The following is a 21,442-nucleotide window of genomic DNA, read 5'->3' on the forward strand; positions in this document are numbered from 1 at the left end:
CTTGGACCACTGACAACAGTCCAGTTCTATTTCTCCTTGGCCCTGGTAATACGTTTCTGGCGTTGTCTATTGTTCGAGTGGCTGACACAAGGAATGTGACACTTGTAGCCCATGGCCTGGATACGTCTGTGAGTGGTGGCTCTTGAAGCAATGGCTCCAGCAGCAATCCACTCCTGAATCACTCCCAAATCTTTGAATGGCCTTTTCTTAACAATCCTTGCAAGGCTGCGGTTATCCCGGTTGCTTGTGCGCCTTTTTCTACCACAGTTTTTCATTCCACTCCACTTTCCATTAATATGCTTGGATACAGCACTCTGTGAACAGCCAGCTTCTTTAGCAATGACCTTTTGTGGCTTCCCCTCCTTGTGGAGTGTGTCAGTGACTGCCTTCTGGACATCTGTCAGGTCAGCAGTCTTCCCCATGATTGTGGAGCCTACTGAAACAGACGAAGGGACCTTTATAAACGCTTAGGAAGCCTTTGTAGGTGTTTTTGTTAATTCTAATTTACCGTACTGAGATAATGACTTTTGGGTTTTCATTGGCGGTAAGCAATAATCATCAACATTAACAGAAGTAAACACGTGAAATAGATCACTCTGTTGGAAATGACTCTATATAATATGAGTTTCACTTTTTGTATTGACGAACTGAAATAAATTAACTATTTGATGATATTCTAATTTTGCGATTAGCACTTATAAGTGTTAGGGGCTTTATTTTCACTCTCTATAATGTGTCCTGCTGTCACTCTGTGTATTGTCTGTTATACTCCCTGCTCTCTTGGTTAGCAGCTACCTTGTCACTATTTCTCATATCATGTAGTCATTATTATTATTTGTACTTCTGGTTTAAAATATAAAGCGTTTTTATAATCATACTCATAGGGGGTTTCTTGCTCCTTCTGTGTGCTATGCTGAACATGATGTAAAGTATCGATATACCATAAATGTCAGTAATAATTAGGAAAGATATTAATCGGTTTTAAATGTTTATTTATTTAGATTAATTAAAAATAGCATGGAAGGATGAGGACATGTTCCTGGAGGAGCCTTCAACTTTTGCAGATGTTGATGCTGGTCAGGAGGCCACAGGTAGATGGTACATGTCCTTCCACACAGGTACAGCATTGATGGTGGACGTGCTGTAGTGTCTTCAGGGCGCTAGATGTGGGGGATTTCTGTCGTAGAGATGTTATAGCTGCCATGCTGACAAGGTGCAAAAATGCAGCTTTCTCTGACAGCGCGAGCAGCCCTGGATAATCCACGCCGGCAGGATGATATCATCCAGCGGAAGATAGAACCTATGAGAAAAGATGTAAAAGTAATGTAAAGAATGGGGCTCCATATCAGAGGGTACTACTGTGGTGTCACTGAGACAGAATGGTAGAGGAATCTTCTTCATAAAGAGGTGCAGGATCATTATCAGTCATCACACGCGTGACAATCATTGACGTCAGTCATCATACATGTGACAATCCCACCACTGACACCAGTCATCACACATGTGACAATCCCACCACTGACATCAGTCATTATACATGTGACAATCCCACCACTGACATCAGTCATCATACATGTGACAATCCCACCACTGACGTCAGTCATCACACATGTGACAATCCCACCACTGACGTCAGTTATCATACATGTGACAATCCCACCACTGACGTCAGTCATCACACATGTGACAATCCTACCACTGACGTCAGTCATCATACATGTGACAATCCCACCACTGACGTCAGTCATCATACATGTGACAATCCCATCACTGACAGATAACATCTGCTCCACATGAATTCTTCCCACTGATATCATACAACATGGGCCTTATTGCCACACTTACCTCGCCTTCTTTCCCCTTCTTCTACTTTCTCAGTTTTTTGTTGTTTTCTCAGTTTTAAAAATGATTTTCTATTTCTCTGAACTGGAGATTCTAATGAAAAGGCAGAAAAAATATTGATTATGAAGTCATAGAAGATTAGCTTTGTATCTTTATAGCGTTATGCAAACTGATTAATATGCAGCTTTTCTGTGTGCCGCCATGTGGTGTCTCCCAAAGGAACCATGTCCCCTTATTATCATTATCATTAGCAAGCCTCAGTGTTATTATATAATAAGTAGGATAAAACTAAAATGTAACTTTAGAGTGGACTCATCACCAGATCAAAGGTGTCTCAGATTCACTCTTACTTTTTGTCAGCGCTTCCCTGAGTATTCTGATATTTTTCTTGTTAAAATCCGCCACACGGGTGTAGAGATATGGGCATTTTTATTTAGTGCTAACTTTTATGGTCTTTACAATGGGGGCGTGGCTCACAGCTTAATATTGCAGAGCAACCTGAAGACACGCCCCAGAGGATCCTGAGAGCACCGCCCTCTAGGTAAAGACCATAAAAAAGTCCATGACTCAAAACCAGAATACTCAGAGGAGCAACAGGAATAAAATAAGTATTGGAGTCTTCATGTGCTGATTCTCCTTATAATTTTGGATAATAGGCTATGATTGGACGGCCTATAAATCTGTACATACCTGACAATGAGGGCGAGGAGGACTCGCTGGTTTTAGCACTGAAACACTGATTGTCTCCATTAGTATTGGAAGAAGACAATTCTTTCTGCCTGTTTGGTAGAAGAAAGACAAGTAAATTACAAGTATAAACAATAAAAAAAATGGAAGAACAACTGTCTGAAAGCCAATTGGGACAACATGGAGGGGATACCCTGCTCACACCGCCTTCTACCAGCAAGAATGGAGTCTAACTAGCAATATTGGCCTGTAATGAGCTGGAAATGAATCGCTGGTCATAATGATCAGCTGTTACTGCAGAGTTACCAAAAGTCAGACCCACAAACATCAGCAATCACGGGGTGGTGGATGCTGGATTTAGATTTTTGTCTTGTATTTGGTTCTGAACATATATCAGAACTAAATCTCATAATAAAAATATTCTACTCACATGTCTGAGTGTTTCTTGCTGTTCCCTGGGGAAAGCCCTGGAGCTGACATTGGCTCTTCATTGTCTCCAATAGTTTTGGAAGGAGAAGATTCCTTCTGCCTTTTGGTAGAAGAAAGACAAGTAAATTGCAAATAAAATCAATACAAAAGGGAAGAACACCTGTCTGTAAGGTGAATTAGAACAACATGGAGGAGATACCCTTCTCAGGACCCCAACTAGTAATATTGGCCTGTAATGAGCTGAAATCGAATGGCTGGTTGAAATGATCAGCTCTTATTGCAGAGTTTACACAAGCTAGACCTATAGAGGTCAGCAATGAAGTTGTGGTGGATTCTGAATTTAGATTTGTTACTCGTGTCTTGTATTTGACTGTGTACATATGTCAGAACTAAATCTCATATTAATAATCTACTCACATGTCTGAGTGTTTCTTGCTGTTCTCTGAGGAAAGCCCTTGAGCTGACATAGGCTCTTCATTGTCTCCAATAGTTTTGGAAGGGGAAGATTCCTTCTGCCTTTTTGATAGAAGAAAGACAAGTAAATTACAAATAAAATCAATACAAAAGGGAAGAACACCTGTCTGTAAGGCCAATTTGGACAACATGGAGGAGATACCCTTCTCAGGACCCCAACTAGTAATATTGGCCTGTAAATATTGTGAGCTGACGAAATGACCAGCTCTTATTGCAGAGTTTACACAAGCCAGATATTTGTGTTACTTGTGTCTTGTATTTAGTTGTGTACATATATCAGAACTAAATCTCACAATAATAATCTACTCACATGTCTGAGTGGTTTTCATGGTTCTCTTTGGAACACTGTGGAGGTGAAGAAGGCTCTACATTGGTCATGATCCCGGTATTGGTGATATGTAGCTAAAACACACAGAGAAATATAAAATTGATATATTTTTTAGCTTTTCTCTGATTATATTTATTTGTTAGATATTTTATTGGCTACATACTTACTTTAGAAAACCTTTGATAAGATGATACAAAGTTTTTCATTTCTGGCCAGTCATTGTCCTCAGTTGTGTCCCCCTCATCTGAATTCATATGTTTTTGTCTGCTACGACCAACTACAAAGTACAAGTGTTATCAGAAACTATTAGCATAAGACCTAGTCAGACTGTCATCATGTTATCACTAATATTGATGTGAACTGATTTTCACATAAAATAAAAGACAGGACACACAGCAGTTTTTTGTAGATGACATCTCATTTTACTTACTGATAAAGTAGCATGTGTCCTCATCTGACTTTAGATCAGGCACAAACATGGGTTTCTGACTTAGAAGTTTGTTGAAGTCCAAAACACGTAGAAATGGATGAACTTTGATCTCATTTGCTCCTTCTGGAAAAGCAAGACAAGAAAGAAATTGATACAGTCACTGTCAGAGAAACTGCTCCGTATCTGTACAGTTTATGTTAGCATGAACTGAAGAGGTAACAGAGCCAACATGAAGGAAATGTACTGAAAGTCATAGCATGAAGAATGGAGATTGGACATGTAGGTAGAATACAGAACCTCAGTGCTGAACCTCATGGACACGACCATTTGTCTGGTTACAGAAGTGTAATAAGTCATAATACTATTATAATATTACCTGTCCCAAGTCTATATGCTGGATTCTTCCGAAGTAGCTCAGTGATCAGGCGACGAGCATAGGGTGGAGCAGAGTAGTTATGATGTTTCCAAATTATGTCATCTGTTATATAAAAAGCAAAGATTACAGGAAATAAAATTTCTTCATTTATTTTCATTTAAAAAATTCCTTATTAAAGCTAGAAACTAAACCACAGAACCAATGAAGCCAAATAACACTCAGATTATTTTACTTACCCTCAAGGACACTGCGTACTATCTCTCTTTTGGAAGCCCCTCGAAATGGTGTAATTGCAAAGAAAAAATTATACAGGATGATCCCTACTGACCACCAGTCAACAGGCCTTCCATAGCCTTTCCCTAGGATAACTTCTGGGGCCATGTATTTAGGGGTGCCAAAAGCCTGGAAACCAACAGAAGAATGAGATGATGATCAATAAACATTATTGCGACAAATAACATGAATGTTAATGTTTTATAGAGAAATTATCAGAGAAAGAGATGAGATCTGTAAAGTACAAGATCTTGTCAGTAAAGCCGACCTCGCCATCAAGGAACTCGTGGGTGATGTCCTTAGTTGGGGCCTTGTAGATGTCTGATGTCGGTCTCATGAGGCCGAGTTTTGAAAGCCCAAAATCGGTGACCTTAATATGTCCTGTTGATGTTATCAGGATACTGTGAAAGAAAAGATGGTGTCAGCCCCAAGTAATAACCCATAGACTGTATAACAAACTCTTCCCCTTTATTTTACTACAGGGGGCACTTACTTGTCAGGCTTCAGGTCTCTGTGCACCACACCAAAGCTGTGCAGATATTCCACAGCAAGAATGGTTTCAGCAATGTACAGTCGTGCCAAGGGGAGGGGTAAAGGACCCCTGTGATTTATAAGACTGCCACAGTCTCCTCCTGTGGGAGAAAGCAAATATGACAGGTTAGGGTTTGTTACAGTGTAAATTACACATGATGAGGGTGAATGGGAGATAAGCAGAGACATTGGGACAGGATGGCCTATATAGAGATATACTGTGTGATGTAGAGCGTATACTGTATACTACACAGTGACCCTATACAAAGAGACCACGCCGGGTCTCATCTACAAGCCTCTCATTTACTTCTCTGTGAAGTTCTCATCTATAAAAACTGTTTGAGACAGATCTTCCTTTTCTCCATAGTGGAAGCTGCTGCCGTGCTCAGTGATGACATACAGGGAGACTTCCAGAGAGATCAATGGTTTTTCAGGCTTCTTAGTAACAAATAACGCGTAGTAAATGCAGAGTGGACATGTAACCATCCATGTGGGCACATTATGGGCATATATAGATGCTAGGATTCAGCAGACGTGGGCTGGATATAGATACTATGGAAGTTTCCTACCTGGTACATACTCCATGACCATACACAGATGAAGTTTGGTAGGAAAGGAGCAGAACATGGAGGCCACAAAGGGACAATCCGCAAATGTTGAGATGTCCCTCTCCAGAAAGACCAATTCAAGCATCTTTATATTTTTCAGGTTCTCCTTGTCAATTTTCTTCACAGCACATATCTGGTCTGTGTCTTTATGGCGAACTAAGTGGACGGCCCTGGAAAGGAAGAAAATCCATGATTTATTATGAATTCTTACTAACTGTCTGTAGACCTCATTAAGTGATCACCTGTACTAATGATTAATACTAGATGTTCAGCCATCACTAGAAATCCAGAAATACATAAAATAATACTCCATAAATGATCACTTATGGGGGTCCTCATCCACACAGCATCCTAACTGACCTGGATAGTGACAGACAGATGTGGACAGTGATGTGGACTCATCATTTCTCTATGGGAACATTGCACGGGCAGGACGCAGAGACAGAGGCATTGTTATAAGGAGCCCTGAGAAATAAATATTATACCAAAGTAAAGCTCACCCAAAGGCTCCACTGCTGATCAGTTTGATGGGTTTATAGTCGCTCTTACAAGGATTTCTCTCCGGGTTCAATGATCCGATCAAGTCCTAAAAAGGAATAAAAAATGACTTTAGGACATAGAAACTGCAGGAAGATATAAGCACCACTGGTCACCCCAAAGGGGTAACTAACATGAAGAGATCCAAACTAACGTTAAATTAAGGCTTTTATTGGAAAACTTTCATAAAATGCATAGAATGCCCGAGCACCCTAACATAAGGTGGAGGCTAAGTGCAATACATCATAAGATTATATCAATTGCAAGGTAGTGGTATCACAATAACAAATTCCTTTCAGTACATCTTAGCTGCCCAAGCATGCTCCTAATACACAAACTGTGTCAATGTACATAATCAGATACTATAATAATATCTACCTGCAAAGATAGCACAGCGGTCCACCTCACCCCAACGCACGTTTCGCACCAGGCTTCTTCCGGGGGCGCCTTGCAATTGATATAATCTTATGATGTATTGCACTTAGCCTCCACCTTATGTTAGGGTGCTTGGGCATTCTATGCATTTTATGAAAGTTTTCCAATAAAAGCCTTAATTTAATGTTAGTTTAGATCTCTTCATGTTAGTTACCCCTTTGGGGTGACCAGTGGTTCTTACATTGTATTTGGAAGTGCCAGCTTTATCTGTTTTGGACGTTGGTAATCAAGGAAGATATAAGCTCAAGATGCAGGAATGTCTCCTTCTATATCACGTCCCCGCTGATTACACTGCAGCAGAAGTAGGGACGTGATACAAGCCGGACCCTCCACAGACCCTATTATAGGAGATACCCCCTATACACATGAATCATTACTGCCGGGGGGGGATAAGCAGGGCCGGCATCAGCACCCGGGCAAGTGCCGGGGCCCTGAACAGGCAGGGGGCCCACTCGCCGTCGGGACACTGGTGCGCTAGTGCCGGCCCCCGCGAGTGGACCCCCGCCTGCTTCAGGCCACGGCACTAAGTTGCGATACTTACCTCCCCCATTTCCAGTGCTGCAGCGTCTTCCATCCTCTGACTGTGACGTTCAGGTCAGAGGGCGCGATGACATCACCAGTGCGCGCCCTCTGCCTGAGCAGTCGCAGTACAGAGAGCAGGAAGACATCGATGGTGAGGAGTCCAGAGCAGAGCAGCGTCAAGCAACGAGAGGTGAGTATTTCATTATTTTTTATTTTTTTTTAATATTTGGAGTAATATATGGGGACCATCAGAAGGGGCTCATATATGGAGCATTATATGGGGCTAATTCTATATGGAGTATCTTATGGGGCCAATAATATAGGGAGCATATTATGAAGCCAATTCTATAGGGAGCATTATATGGGGCCAATTTAATATGGAGCAGTATGTGGGGCCAATATATGAAGCATCTTATAGGACTAATTATATATGGAGCATTTTATATGGCCAATTATATATGGAGCATTATATGGAGCCCATTATACATGGAGCATCTTATGGGGACAATTATTTTTGGAGCATTATATGGGACCCATTCTGTAAGGAGTATTATATGGGGCCCATTCTGTATTGAGCAATATATGGGACTCAGTATACTGTATGGGGTCGATCATATACTGTATGGAGCATTATATGAGGCCCATTATATATGGAGCAATAGATGGGGCCCATCATATACTGTATGGAGAATTATATGTGGCTCACTATACTGTATGGAGCATTATATGGGGTCAATTCCGTATGGAGCAACATATGCGGCTCATTCTGTATGGAGCACTCTGTGGTGCCCATTATACTGTATGGAGCATTCTATGAGGCTCATTATTCTGTATGGAGCATAATATTGGGCTCATTATTCTGTTTGGAGCAATATATGGGGCTCATTATTCTGTATAGAGGACTATGTGGTGACAATTATACTGTATGGAGCACTATATGGGGCCATTATACTGTATGGGGCAATATATGGGGCTCATTATTCTGTTTGGAGCAATATATGGGGCTCATTATTCTGTATAGAGGATTATACTGTCTGGTTTCTGAGCTAATGTAGAATGCACAATAGATATCACTCATGTAATGTAAGAAGTACAGTATGTGAAATCTTTGGCATTGTACTATTCCTATATTTCTCTGCCGTATCCGTGCATTCTGAATTGTGGTATGTGTTAAAGGGGCCCACTGGGACTCTTTCACCAGGGCCCATGAAAACCTGGAGCCGGCACTGGGGATAAGGGGCATCACACAGGGAAGGCAGGAATAATAATGTCATCATCACACATAATAGGTCCGATCTACATGGCGAACAGAGATATCCCATTATCATATGAGGTATAATATGGGACGTGTAATTCACACCCCGTCCTCTGATGATACAGACGTCCCTCTGATACTTACACTGACAGATTCGTGGCTGATCTCTGGTGTCTCACATATTCCACTATCAGCATTTGCCAGCAGAGTTATTTCTAAAGTAATGATAAAATAATGAAGAGACGTCATCATGTATTAGTCTATATCAGAACTTAATAACCAAAAGAAAAGAAAGCAAAAAACAAATATAAAAATGTAACAAGTTTTATTTGATTAGTTAGAATAATTCATGATAAAAGTATAACAACAGAATGTAAGACGTAGAGAACGCTTCCCCACCTTTTCATACCAAGAACGGGTCATCAAAATCACATCAAAACATATTCATAATTGTATTTATACAAGTTTGTGTCTTTCTAGAATTTAGAAGACACAGGAACAATCTATAGGCCTCAAAATAAACAAGACAAATAAGAGAAATGTGTTCTGTCTGGGAGGAAGGAGAGCAAGACTCCGACACGTGTTTCGCATAGGCTTCTTCCAAGGAGTATTGAAGAAGTTTTGTGTAGGCTTCTTCCAGGGGATATTGAAGAAGGTCCACTTTGTCGTCATTAAGTGGATGTGGAAGACTCCTACAGGAAATGCGAGTCTTGATCCTCACACTTCCAGACAATGCAGGTTTCTCTTATTTATTTGTGTATTTTGAGACACACAGATTGATATTGCTTAGGATCTAATTGAATCCCGAACGATGACATGATTGGGGACCTGTGAGCCTCTTTGTACATTTGGGAGCTGAGAAGACCACAGAGGAGAGAAGCAGAATTACGTGAGCCCCCTCGTAGTCTATAAGGGGTTCAGGAGCCGTCACCGGCCTCATACAGAGGATGAAGAATAAATCCACATATTCTCTGCTCTTCTCTATAACTTAATATTTGTATGTAAAATATGATCGGCTTACCTTCTGTCAGATCAGAGTTTAGCCCCGACTCACTGGTATCGGGGTCAGCAATATTTAGGTTTTGCCCCTCTTTGGAGTCACCGTCTGATGTTTCCTGATGGATGAAATATATACAATTAATATAACATTTCTCAAACACTAAATTACCGTATAAATAAAGCAGGAAGGACTAAACCTGGATTTATTTGATAATTTCAGTATAGGACGGACTATTCACGGCCGCTCTCCCCAGTAAATCCACATTAATATAACGGATTTGTATCTACAACTGTTCTCTAATAACTTCTATCAGAACTGCAGCATTTACCAGGAGGAAGATTGTGATGATCGAGCGAGAAAGAGGTAGAAATACAAACTCTGCACCGCTGAGTACAGGCTGTCATCACAGAGGATGGAGCCGCAGAGACAGGCTGCCATAAAGTATCCTGTGTCTGACCGGTGCGGACAGGGAGGCCTCTACCATCATAAATCTGAGCTCCTGCTATATGACTGGTGATCTGGAGAAGATCAGACAACAAGGACATGAGATGTAGAAGGTGATGGATCCTTACCAGGCGCTCCAGTTCGTGGGCCAGATACTCCAGTACAAGCAGGACATTTTGGGCCAGTTGTTTAAAAAAGGCCAATTCTCCACTTTGGGATTTTTCTTCAGCCTATAGAGATGGGAAAAAACAAGAAATGAAAATCATGAGAAAAAGTTCAGAATGGAGGAGGCCATTTATGTCACCATGTTTCTCTACAAGTGCTACATGACAGCTGGCGAGGGAACCGGTCACCTGTAAACCTTTACATCTCCACGTCCTCCCTCCATACTCAACGTATGGAAATAAGACACATGGCTGGAATTTTTCCCCCTTGTTTCAATACAATGTATGGTAAATAGGATGGAGCCATTGAAAGCTGCAATTCAGCCCGCAATAAACAAGTCCTTGTCAATGGAGAGATAATAAAGTTATGGCTATTGAAAGAAAGTGAGCGAAATAATTCTGTGGTCCATAAAGGATTAACCCATCCAATTTCCCCTCCCCCAGCGTCCACAACCTTCCCAACTCTAATTCGATGAACCCTTTAGACCCCCCTATGCCTTGTCCTGTAGCCTGTGCGCCCTATTTACGCTCCTCGGATATTCTATCTGAGTATTTGGTGCAGGATAAACTTATATTCCATTATTATTATTGTGAAATGATTTGTGCAGATCGTCTGCTACTTGCCTGTTGTACTAATGTCCAGATGTTTTGTTGTAAATGCTCAAGATATTCTTGGCTTATTCGACCTTGTTGGTATTTGGTCAGGCAGTCTCTCATTAGCTCCATAACCAGCCGGTAAGTGAAGCTGAGGACGCCATTGGGCAGTGGTAGCACAATGTCAGGGGCATAGGTGGTAAGAATGCCCTGGAGTAGTGCTAACACCTGAAGTCTGTCTGGAGGAATCCCAGACATTTCAAGCAAATCAAAGCGCAGTTAGTAAATGACTAGCTATGTAGCTTATCACACCAACAGCAATGACACCGGAATGTCAAAGTGACAACAGCAGGGAAAACACCGGGATAAGAAGTGATGGTTAATTGTGATGTCATAACGGAATCTCGTGTTCTTTTCTTAAAGCGGCATCTTCCCATCTTACCTTATAAGGAAGTTGGTTGCAACCCTTAAAGGGGCAACAATCTAAGCGGAGCATCAGTACCAGAAGCAGGCATGGAGGAAAGCGCTATGGGGGCTCTACTCTTCTGATCAGTGAGGGGATTTTTATATTGGAAGATAAATTATTTTATATCTGTTATACACAGTAAAAATTATAGCATTTTGTATCAATAAGAAAGTCAGATTCCGGTGATAAAAGAAGTATCTTTACTGTGGTAACACCTTCATCCAGCCCTGGCATATGAAGCACACAGGCCCATGTTGCTCTCCCTCACCCACTTCCAAAGATGGGGGGTCTCTATTACAAATATGACCCTGCAGACCATTGGAGAAAATCAAAAGGTACTACTAACAAGAATATCAATATATGAGGGTGGCCATAAAGGTCTCTTTAAAATATTAATAATGCCCCCTTGGGCCTCCTTATAATATTAATAGTGCCCCTTGGGGTTTCCTTATCTCCTTATATTAACCCCTGGACGACCGCCGATACGCCTTTTAACGGCTGTGGCTAAGGGGGCCTTATTTCTCAGCACTGCTTTTTAGCGGTCTGCAGAAATAAGGGTATAGCGCCGCCAGACGGCTGCAATTCCTGCGGGTGTCATCTGTATATGGCATCTGACACCCTGCAGTATTGGACCCTATGATAATAATAATCTTTATTTTTATATAGCGCTAACATATTTCGAAGCACTATACAGTTTTGCACACATTATCATCGTTGTCCCCGATGGGGCTCACAATCTAAATTGCCTACCACTATGGCTTTGGAATGTGGGAGGGAACTTGAATACCCAGAGGAAACCCACGCAAACACGGGGAGAACATGCAAACTCCTTACAAATGTTGTCCTTGGTGGGATTTGAACTCAGGACTCCAGCACTGCAAGGCTTCAGTGCTAACCACTGAGCCACCGTGCTGGAACCCCAAGGTCCGTGTGATGACCCCAAGGTAAGGTGGCCTGTGAGATCCAGCCATAATGACTCACTGACTGCTCTCTTGCATTCAGGTATGGACTGGGGCTGAAATTCAGTCCTGGCATTTGAAATCACTCAGGCCCATGTTGTCCCCGTCCCCATGAACCAGACGGGATATATTACTAATATTACCCTGGATGGAGGAAAGGAAGATTTACTACAAGACCAATATTTCTAATGATTCCCGTGTCCTGCTGGGGTAAGTGGCGGAGTCAGCGACTTTGTGCTCCATCACAACTCTTAAAGGGAACCTGTCACCACGTTTTTGGAAGATGGGATAAAAATAGCGTTAAATAGGGGCAGAGGTGGGCATTACATTAGTGTGTTTGTTATGCGTTTATTACCCACCTAAGTTGCCGAAATACCTTTGCAAAGTCTCCGTTTTCGCCTGTCAATCAGGCTGGTCTGGTCAAAAGGGCGTGTTGTCTTCCCCCAGATTTTGCGTAGTTTTCCGTTGGTGGCGTAGTGGTGTGCGCATGCCCAAGGTCCCGAATCCTCTGCCAGGGGATTTAAAAGAGCGCGCTGTTCGTTATTTCATTGGTGATCGGTGGGCGCGGCCATCTTCCTTTGGCCGCGCGTGCGCAGAAGCGGCGCTCTGCTGGCCGCGGCGCTCTGCTGGCCGCGGCTTCAGGAAAATGGCCGCGGGATGCCGCGCGTGCGCAGATGGATATCGCGGCGACCATTTTCCTGAAGCCGCGGCCAGCAGAGCGCCGCGGCAGCAGAGCGCCGCGGCCAGCAGAGCGCCGCTTCTGCGCACGAGCGGCCAAAGGAAGATGGCCGCGCCCACCGATCACCAATGAAATAATGAACAGCGCGCTCTTTTAAATCCCCTGGCAGAGGATTCGGGACCTTGGGCATGCGCACACCACTACGCCACCAACGGAAAACTACGCAAAATCTGGGGGAAGACAACACGCCCTTTTGACCAGACCAGCCTGATTGACAGGCGAAAACGGAGACTTTGCAAAGGTATTTCGGCAACTTAGGTGGGTAATAAACGCATAACAAACACACTAATGTAATGCCCACCTCTGCCCCTATTTAACGCTATTTTTATCCCATCTTCCAAAAACGTGGTGACAGGTTCCCTTTAACAGTATGGGTATCTTGAGAACCCCAATTCTGTTAGCAACGTAGCAGACAAGGCAGCCCATGACTAGACAGGCCCTTCTGGCATTTGCCAGATGGCCAGTCCGGCCCTGCCTGCATTGCTGTATATGAGTACAGCAGTATATGAGACCAGTGATCAAAATAAAAATTATACATGTTCCACAGTGAAAAAGTGTAAAAACGTGAAAAAAAAATGCAGCATAAAACAAAAAAAATACACATAATTTGTATCGCCGCGTCAGGTAAATCCCGCTCTATAAAACTGGCACATTATTTATTCAGTTTGGCGAAAGATGTAAAAAAAATAAAATAAAAACCACCCCAAAAATGTCAGTTTCATCATAGCGACTCACACAAAAGTGAATAAAAAGTGTTCAAAAAGTCATATGTAAAATAAATTGTATGAATGAAAACTGCAAATGGTCCTGCAAAATACAAGCCCTCATATGGCTCATTCTGCAGAAAAAATAGAAAAGTTACAGCTCTAAGAATATGACAATGCAAAAAGAAATTCATTTTGCTAAAACATTGTTTTCAGTCTGTAAAATAGAAAGCATAAAAAACCAATACAAATCTGGTATCTCTGTAATTGTACTGATCCGACGAACAAATTGTTTTTATTATTTTTATGGCACGGTGAATGGTGCAATAAATAAGAATAAAAGCAATAACTGAATTGCTGGTTTTTATTCATTCTCTGTTTGAAAAGTCTGAATAAGAAGTGATAAAAAAATATTATGTACCCCAAAATGGAACCAACAAAATCTGCAACTCATCTTGCAAAAAATAAGCCCTCATACAGCTCTGTTCACCAAAAACAAAAAGGTTACATTTCTCAAAATATGGCAACAAAAAAAACGACTTTTTATATTTTTACTATGTGATAGCAGCAAAACCTAAAAAAAAAATATAAATCTGTAATCACAGCAACCCAAAGAATAAATCACTTATTCTGTATGCTGAGCCGCGCAAACGTAAAAATAAGGACTATTCTTGTAATACTATTTATTCATTCTACCTCCCAAAAATCGGAATAAAGCTCAGCTCACATTTATCCTGCGCTCTCCGCTGAACGCTTACTTCGGGATTACTGTGTAAATTCCCCAAAACTGCAATTCAGACGAAACCCCAGACATAACTACTCAATTATGAGGCAGACGGAATGACTTTGGACTAGTCTCTGTTCTGGTGGTGTCCCATCATTTTAGGAGTCATTTTAGCATACAAGTGTGGGCGACCACAGATCTGTGCACAGCTGAAAAGATGGATACCATTAGCGCAGATGCCAAACAGAGTAGAAAGTGTCTCCATCTGCCACATTATGGTGGGTGTTTCCGTTGGGGGTTTCGTTTGAGTCACATTTTTGTGAGATTTCCACGGTAACCCCTAAGGTAAGTTGTAATGCACAGTGTAGGAAAGACTAAGAGCAACATGAAGGGATGAGGGGAAGGGAGCCCAACACTAAGGAAGGGGGGAGTGGAGACCCCTAGGCAAATCTAAAGTCACTGTCTGCCCTAAACGTCCCTATATAGGTTCTGCACCTATTGCCGAGCAGGAAGGACAGGGTGTGCAATAGTTAATCCCCACTTCTACTAAAGACAGCTGGGATAGACGAACAAGGGGAACACTTACCTTGAGTAAACACAGAGATGTAACACAGACATCCTCCAAACACCAAGTAGGTCTGTCACTGGAACTGTAGGGTGTTCCGACGTTACTGGTAGAACGATGTCTCTGGAAAAGTTACATGGTCCCGTCCCCTCAAATAAAATCAAGTGAATTCTGCGCTCCCAAATGCGAATGCCCCTTCTGATCCCAACTGTGCCTAAACTAGAGTAAAAGGCCACATGTTTGACATTATCGTGTGGGGAGAGAGCACCTAATAATTTACGTAGTGTGTGTCACCAGAAGCACAAGGTGGGTACAATGTATGGGGGCGCTATAATATATGGGGGCGCTACACTGTATGGGAACACAGTACTAGACTGTCAGATTTGCAATTCTCCAGAAAAAAAGCATAGCGTGGATGTTACAAAATAGTCACTGCAGTCCTAGATGAATTCACTGAGAGATGCAGTTTCTATAATGGGGTCATTTTGGGGGATTCCTGCTGTTTTGGCACCTTAGGGGCATCTAACCGTTGTCTACCTGACAAATTTGCAGCAAATACAAAAATTACCCTAAAATGTCACATTTCCACCTCAATGTTCTAAAATTCTGTGTGCTTTGGCATGTCAGGGGCTCTTCAAATTCGACATGGCATTCACAATCTATCCCAGGCAAATAGCGCTCTTTACTTTCCTAGCCCTGACATGTGCCCAAGCGGAAGTTTTTGACAAGATATGGCTTACAAATTATGCAGTCCGTTTTCTCCTATTATCCATTGTGAAAATTGCAAATTTGGGGCTAAAACTAAATTTTTGTGAAAAAAATGAAAATTTTTAACATGACGACCTAATGTTATAAATTTCATCAAAGTCTGCATTCCAAAACGTCACTCCTTCCTTTCCAAGCCCTGCTGTGCACCCAAACTGTGGATTTCCACCACATATGAGGTATCGACGTACTCAGAAGAAATTGAAGAACAAATTTTGGGGTCCATTTTATCCTGTTACCCTTGTGTAAATAAAAAATTGGAGCTAAAAGTACATTTTTGTGGGTAAAATGTGATTTTTTTATTTTCAAAGCTCTACGTTATAAACTTCTGTGAAGCACATCCGTTAATGGGGTCATTTGTGGGGGTTTCCACTGTTTCGGCACAGCATGAGCTCTCAAAAACACGCTGTGATATCCGTTCCCGATTCCAGCCATTTTTGTGTTCCTAAAGTCAAAAGCGCTCCTTCCCTTCTGAAACCTGCCGTGCACCCAAACAGTAGTATTCTCCCACAAATGAGGCATCAACTACTCAGGAGAAATTACACAACACATTTTAGGGTCCATTTTCTTCTGTTACCTTTTTGAAAATAACACGTTTGGGGCTAAATAATATTTTCGTGACAAAAAGTTAAATGTTAATTTTTTCCTTCCACATTGCTTTAGTTCCTGTGAAGCACCTCAAGTTGATAAGCTTCTTGAATGTGATTTTGAGCACTCTAAGAGTGAAGATTTAAGAATCGTGTCACTTTGGGGTATTTTCTGTTATATAGGCCCCCAAAACCATTTCAAATGTGAGGTGGTTCCTAAAAAAAATGGTTTTGTAAATTTTGTTAGAAAAATGAGAACTCGCTGGCTTCCTAACAAAAAAAATGATGTTTCCAAAATTGTGCTGATGTAAAGTAGCATGCGGTAAATGCTATTTATTAACTATTTTGTGTAACATAATGTTCTGATTTAAGGGCATAGAAATTTAAAGCTTTAAACTTGAGAAATTGTCGCCAAGTTTCCGATATTTTCACAAATAAACAGTCATTTCGAACAAATTTTGCCACTATCGTGAAGTACAATGTCACGAGAAAGCAATCTCAGAATCGGTGGGATCTGTTGAAGGGTTCCAGAGTTATTACCACATAAACTGACAGTTGTCTGATTTAAAAAAATCTGTCCTGGTCAGTAAGGTCAAAATTGATTCAGTTACTAAGGGGTTAAAAGTAATCTGACAGGAGAATCCACTCTCCTAAACCATCTATATGGGCATGTAGGTCATGGAATGTTGAATAAACTGATACTCTGACATCTGTGATTCAATGTGTTAATCCAGAGAAATCCACATTTTTCTTAATATGTAAATGAGCCGTCAAGATCTATGGGCCGGACATAGATCTCCCTGAGAATCTGTCTTCAGAGCTTATTTTCAATGAAACAGTTACCAGTGTAAGACTGATTAGAGAGAGCAGACTGTCAGTCATTACATGTCTCACACTGATACTTAAAATACTCTCTGGAGGCAGATTCTCAGGGAGATCTATGTCCGGCCCATAGATCTTAACAGCTCATTTACATATTTAGAAAAAAAAGTGGATTTCTCTGGATTAACAAATTGAATCACGGATATCAGGGTATCAGTTTATTCGACTTTCTATGACCTGCATTTTTATGTAGACACCTTAGAAGAGATGATCCTATTGACAGATTCCCTTTAACCCCTTCCCGACATGCGCCTTACATGTATAGTGCATGTCTCGTCTCCCCCTTTGATGTGGGCTCCGGCGCTGAGCCCACATCTTTTCCTGCACATGTCGTTTATTTCAGCAGCTGACATGTGCCCCTAACAGCCGCGGGTGGAATCGCCATCCCCCTACAGCTGTTAACCTGTTAAATGCTGCTGTCAATCTCTGACAGGGTATTTAGTACGATCTGGTCTGAAGCGAGTAACTAATCCCGCCCATTGGGGCCCGTGTCACGGGTCTGCTGGTCGCTGATGGGTTGGCATGACAACCCAGGGTCTGCAGGAACTCAGGTTGTCATAGCCAGATAGCTATGAGCAGCGGTCTGCGCTCGTAGGAAGTAAGCATTTCTGCTTCTCAGGGCAGGGCTGCAGCCCTTTCTCTGTACCACAAGTGATCAGATGATCGCAGCTTCTTCTATTAATGGAAGTGTAAAGTAGAAAAAAAAATTTAAAAAAATATTAAAAAATAATTTAAAAAAAGTTTAAATCACCCTTTATTCGCCCCATTCAAAATAAAACAATAATTTAAAAAAATACACATATTTGGTATTGCTGAGTACAGAATCGCCCGATCTATCAATATATAAAAATAATTAATGAATTAATTAATTAATTTTGGATTTTTATTTTCACCACTTATATAAAAAAGAACCTATACATGTTTGGTATGTACAAACTTGTAATGACCTGGGGAATCATAATGGCAGGTACATTTTAGCATTTGATGAACATGGTAAAAAAACAAAACAATTGTGGAATTGTACTTTTTTTTCATGGCACTTGGACATTTTTTCCCGTTTTCCAGTACATGATATGGTAAAACCAATAGTGTCGTTCAAAAGTCCAACTCGTCCCGCAAAAAACAAGCCCTCATATGGCTATATTGATGGAAAAATAAAAAACGTATGGCTCTGAGAAAAAGGGGAGCGAAAAAACAGGAATGTAAAGACGAAAAATGGCCCTGAGGTGAAGGGGATAATAGTGATAATAGTGTGTCTCGGTCCTCCTTATAATAATAGTGCCCATTGTGGGCTCCTGATGATAGTGATAATAATAGTGACTGCCTTGCCTGTTCTTTTTTATTTAGTTAGAAATAATAATGCCTCTCTGACCCTTTTATAATACTAACAGCAATAATAATAATAATACTAGATGGGTATTTCCTGAAGGAACTACAGATAGTGCTTTGGAATGGTGCCCGGGCTGCCCCTGCAAGACTTTCACACTTGGGTGCCCCTCAGGCGCTGGTTTGGTAGTTGTAGCCCCTCAGGGTTAAGGCCACTCTGGGTCCGATTTGGTGGGCCGGGTCACTCTGGGTCCGATTTGGAGGGCCGGGTCACTCTGGGTCCGATTTGGAGGGCCGGGTCACTCTTGGTCCAATTTGGTGGCCCGGGTCACTCTGGGTCCGATTTGGTGGCCCGGGTCACTCTGGGTCCGATTTGGTGGCCTGGGTCACTCTGGGTCTGATTTGGTGGGCCGGGTCACTCTGGGTCCGATTTGGTGGGCCGGGTCACTCTGACTGACAGCAGGATAAGGGAATGGCTGATAACAGAGAATAGACTGACAGCAGGACAAGGGAATGGCTGATAACAGTGAGAATAGACTGACAGCAGGACAGGGGAATGGCTGATAACAGAGATAAATAGACTGACAGCAGGACGGGGAATGGCTGATAACAGAGAGAAATAGACTGACAGCAGGACAGGGGAATGGCTGATAACAGAGAAATAGACTGACAGCAGGATTGGGGAATGGCTGATAACAGAGAGAATAGACTGACAGCAGGACGGGGAATGGCTGATAACAGAGAGAATAGACTGACAGCAGGACAGGGGAATGGCTGATAAAAGAGAGAAATAGACTGACAGCAGGACGGGGGAATGGCTGATAACAGAGAGAAAAAGACTGACAGCAGGACGGGGAATGGCTGATAACAGAGAGAAATAGATGGGTATTTCCCGAAGGAACTACAGATAGTGCTTTGGAATGGTGCCTGGGTTGCCCCAGCAAGACTTTCACACTTGGGTGCCCCTCAGGCGCTGTTTTGGTAGTTGTAGCCCCTCAGGGTTGAGGCCACTCTGGGTCCGATTTGGCGGGCGGCGCCACTCTGGGTCCGATTTGGGGGGCGGCGCCACTCTGGGTCCGATTTGGCTGGCGGCGCCACTCTGGGTCCGATTTGGCGGGCGGCGCCACTCTGGGTCCGATTTGGCGGGCGGCGCCACTCTGGGTCCGATTTGGCGGGCGGCGCCACTCTGGGTCCGATTTGGCGGGCGGCGCCACTCTGGGTCCGATTTGGCGGGCGGCGCCGCTGTATGCTGGGCGGCTCCGCGCTGTATGCTGCGCGGCTCCGCGCTGTATACTGCGCGGCTCTGCGCTGTATACTGCGCGGCTCTGCGCTGTATACTGCGTGGCTCTGCGCTGTATACTGCGGGGCTCTGCGCTGTATACTGCGGGGCTCTGCGCTGTATGCTGCGCAGCTCTGCGCTGTATACTGCGGGGCTCTGCGCTGTATGCTGCGCGGCTCTGCGCTGTATGCTGCGCGGCTCTGCGCTGTATGCTGCGGGGCTCTGCGCTGTATGCTGCGGGGCTCTGCGCTGTATGCTGCGCGGCTCTGCGCTGTATGCTGCGCGGCTCTGCGCTGTATAATGCGCGGCTCTGCGCTGTATGCTGCGTGGCTCTGCGCTGTATAATGCGCGGCTCTGCGCTGTATAATGCGGGGCTCTGCGCTGTATACTGCGGGGCTCTGCGCTGTATACTGCGGGGCTCTGCGCTGTATACTGCGGGGCTCTGCTCTGTATGCTGCGCAGCTCCGGGTCCGATTTGGTGGGCGGGTCACTTTAAGAGCTGATATTATCTGGCAAAACTGTCTTGGTGGTGTGTTGTGAAATTGGATTTTGGGCTCCCCTGGTGGCCACTGGTGGAATTGAACTGGTGTGCATCATCCCCTCTGTTCACCTGTTTCCATCAGGATGTGGGAGTCGCTATTTAACCTTGCTCCTCTGTCACTTCCATGCCGGTCAACATTGTAATCAGAAGCCTTTCTGTGCATGTTCCTGCTGCTAGACAACTCCCAGCTAAGTTGGACTTTTGTCCTCGTTTGTTTTTGCATTTTGTTCCAGTTCACAGCTGTAGTTTCGTTTCTGTGTCTGGAAAGCTCTTGTGATCTGAAATTGCCACTCTGATGTTATGAGTTAATACTAGAGTCTTAAAGTAATTTCAGGATGGTATTTTGATAGGGTTTTCAGCTGACCATGAAAGTGCCCTTTCTGTCTTCTTGCTATCTAGTAAGCAGACCTCAATTTTGCTAAACCTATTTTCATACTACGTTTGTCATTTCATCTAAAATCACCGCCAATATATGTGGGGGCCTCTGTCTGCCTATCGGGGAAATTTCTCTAGAGGTGAGCCAGGACTATATTTTCCTCTGCCAGGATTAGTTAGTCCTCCGGCCGGCGCTGGGCGTCTAGGGATAAAAAACGTAGGCTACGCTACCCGGCTACTGTTAGTTGTGCGGCAGGTTTAGTTCATGGTCAGTTTAGTTTCCATCCTTCCAAGAGCTAGTACTTATGTTTGCTGGGCTATGTTCTCTTGCCATTGAGAACCATAACAGTTTGACCGGACCAAAAAGGGTTAAATTAATTGACAGAGAAAGGAGAGAAAAGAGAAGTCTGCTGAAGATTTTTTTTCTTTTTTTTTTTCCCTTCCCTTCAGTTCTGAGTGTGCTTGTAATTGAATCTCTTGCAAGTCTGCCTATATTGCAGCCTTTCTCTCTCTCTCTCTCCTTCTAATCCTGGAATGGCTCTGTGTTCACCTGTTTGAAATGGATATTCAGAGTTTAGCTGCAGGTTTGAATAATCTCACC

General features: G+C 42.9%; 2 protein-coding genes across 2 annotated transcripts in view; one reads left to right on the top strand and one right to left on the bottom strand.

Moving 5' to 3' along the window:
• CSRP1 (cysteine and glycine rich protein 1) overlaps positions 1 to 21,442 on the top strand; it is a 178,309-nt gene that overhangs the window by 108,753 nt on the left and 48,114 nt on the right. The window lies entirely within an intron of this gene.
• Positions 976 to 11,936, bottom strand: LOC143815783 (microtubule-associated serine/threonine-protein kinase 4-like). Its single transcript, XM_077295380.1, has 18 exons — positions 10,960 to 11,936; positions 10,300 to 10,401; positions 9,749 to 9,842; positions 8,872 to 8,942; positions 6,479 to 6,564; positions 5,940 to 6,148; positions 5,333 to 5,471; positions 5,108 to 5,240; positions 4,803 to 4,968; positions 4,567 to 4,668; positions 4,191 to 4,313; positions 3,928 to 4,037; positions 3,743 to 3,834; positions 3,376 to 3,474; positions 2,960 to 3,058; positions 2,533 to 2,621; positions 1,846 to 1,935; positions 976 to 1,300 (listed from the first exon to the last, which is right to left on the bottom strand). Exons 1-18 carry the CDS (start codon positions 11,185 to 11,187, stop codon positions 1,161 to 1,163), a joined length of 2,172 nt encoding a protein of 723 aa, XP_077151495.1. The 5' UTR covers positions 11,188 to 11,936; the 3' UTR covers positions 976 to 1,160.

This window comes from Ranitomeya variabilis, chromosome 3 (genome assembly GCF_051348905.1).
Source record: "Ranitomeya variabilis isolate aRanVar5 chromosome 3, aRanVar5.hap1, whole genome shotgun sequence".
Taxonomy (NCBI): Eukaryota; Metazoa; Chordata; class Amphibia; order Anura; family Dendrobatidae; genus Ranitomeya; species Ranitomeya variabilis.

What these genes read in the sequence shown, in the direction of transcription:
- LOC143815783 (XM_077295380.1), bottom strand. Translation starts at nt 11,187, where the DNA reads ATGTCTGGGATTCCTCCAGACAGACTTCAGGTGTTAGCACTACTCCAG. An exon ending in TCAGCCACGAATCTGTCAGT is followed by an intron (nt 6,565 to 8,871) that starts GTAAGTATCAGA and finishes ATTCCTTTTTAG; the next exon opens with GACTTGATCGGATCATTGAA. An exon ending in GGACACATGCTACTTTATCA is followed by an intron (nt 4,038 to 4,190) that starts GTAAGTAAAATG and finishes TGTACTTTGTAG; the next exon opens with TTGGTCGTAGCAGACAAAAA.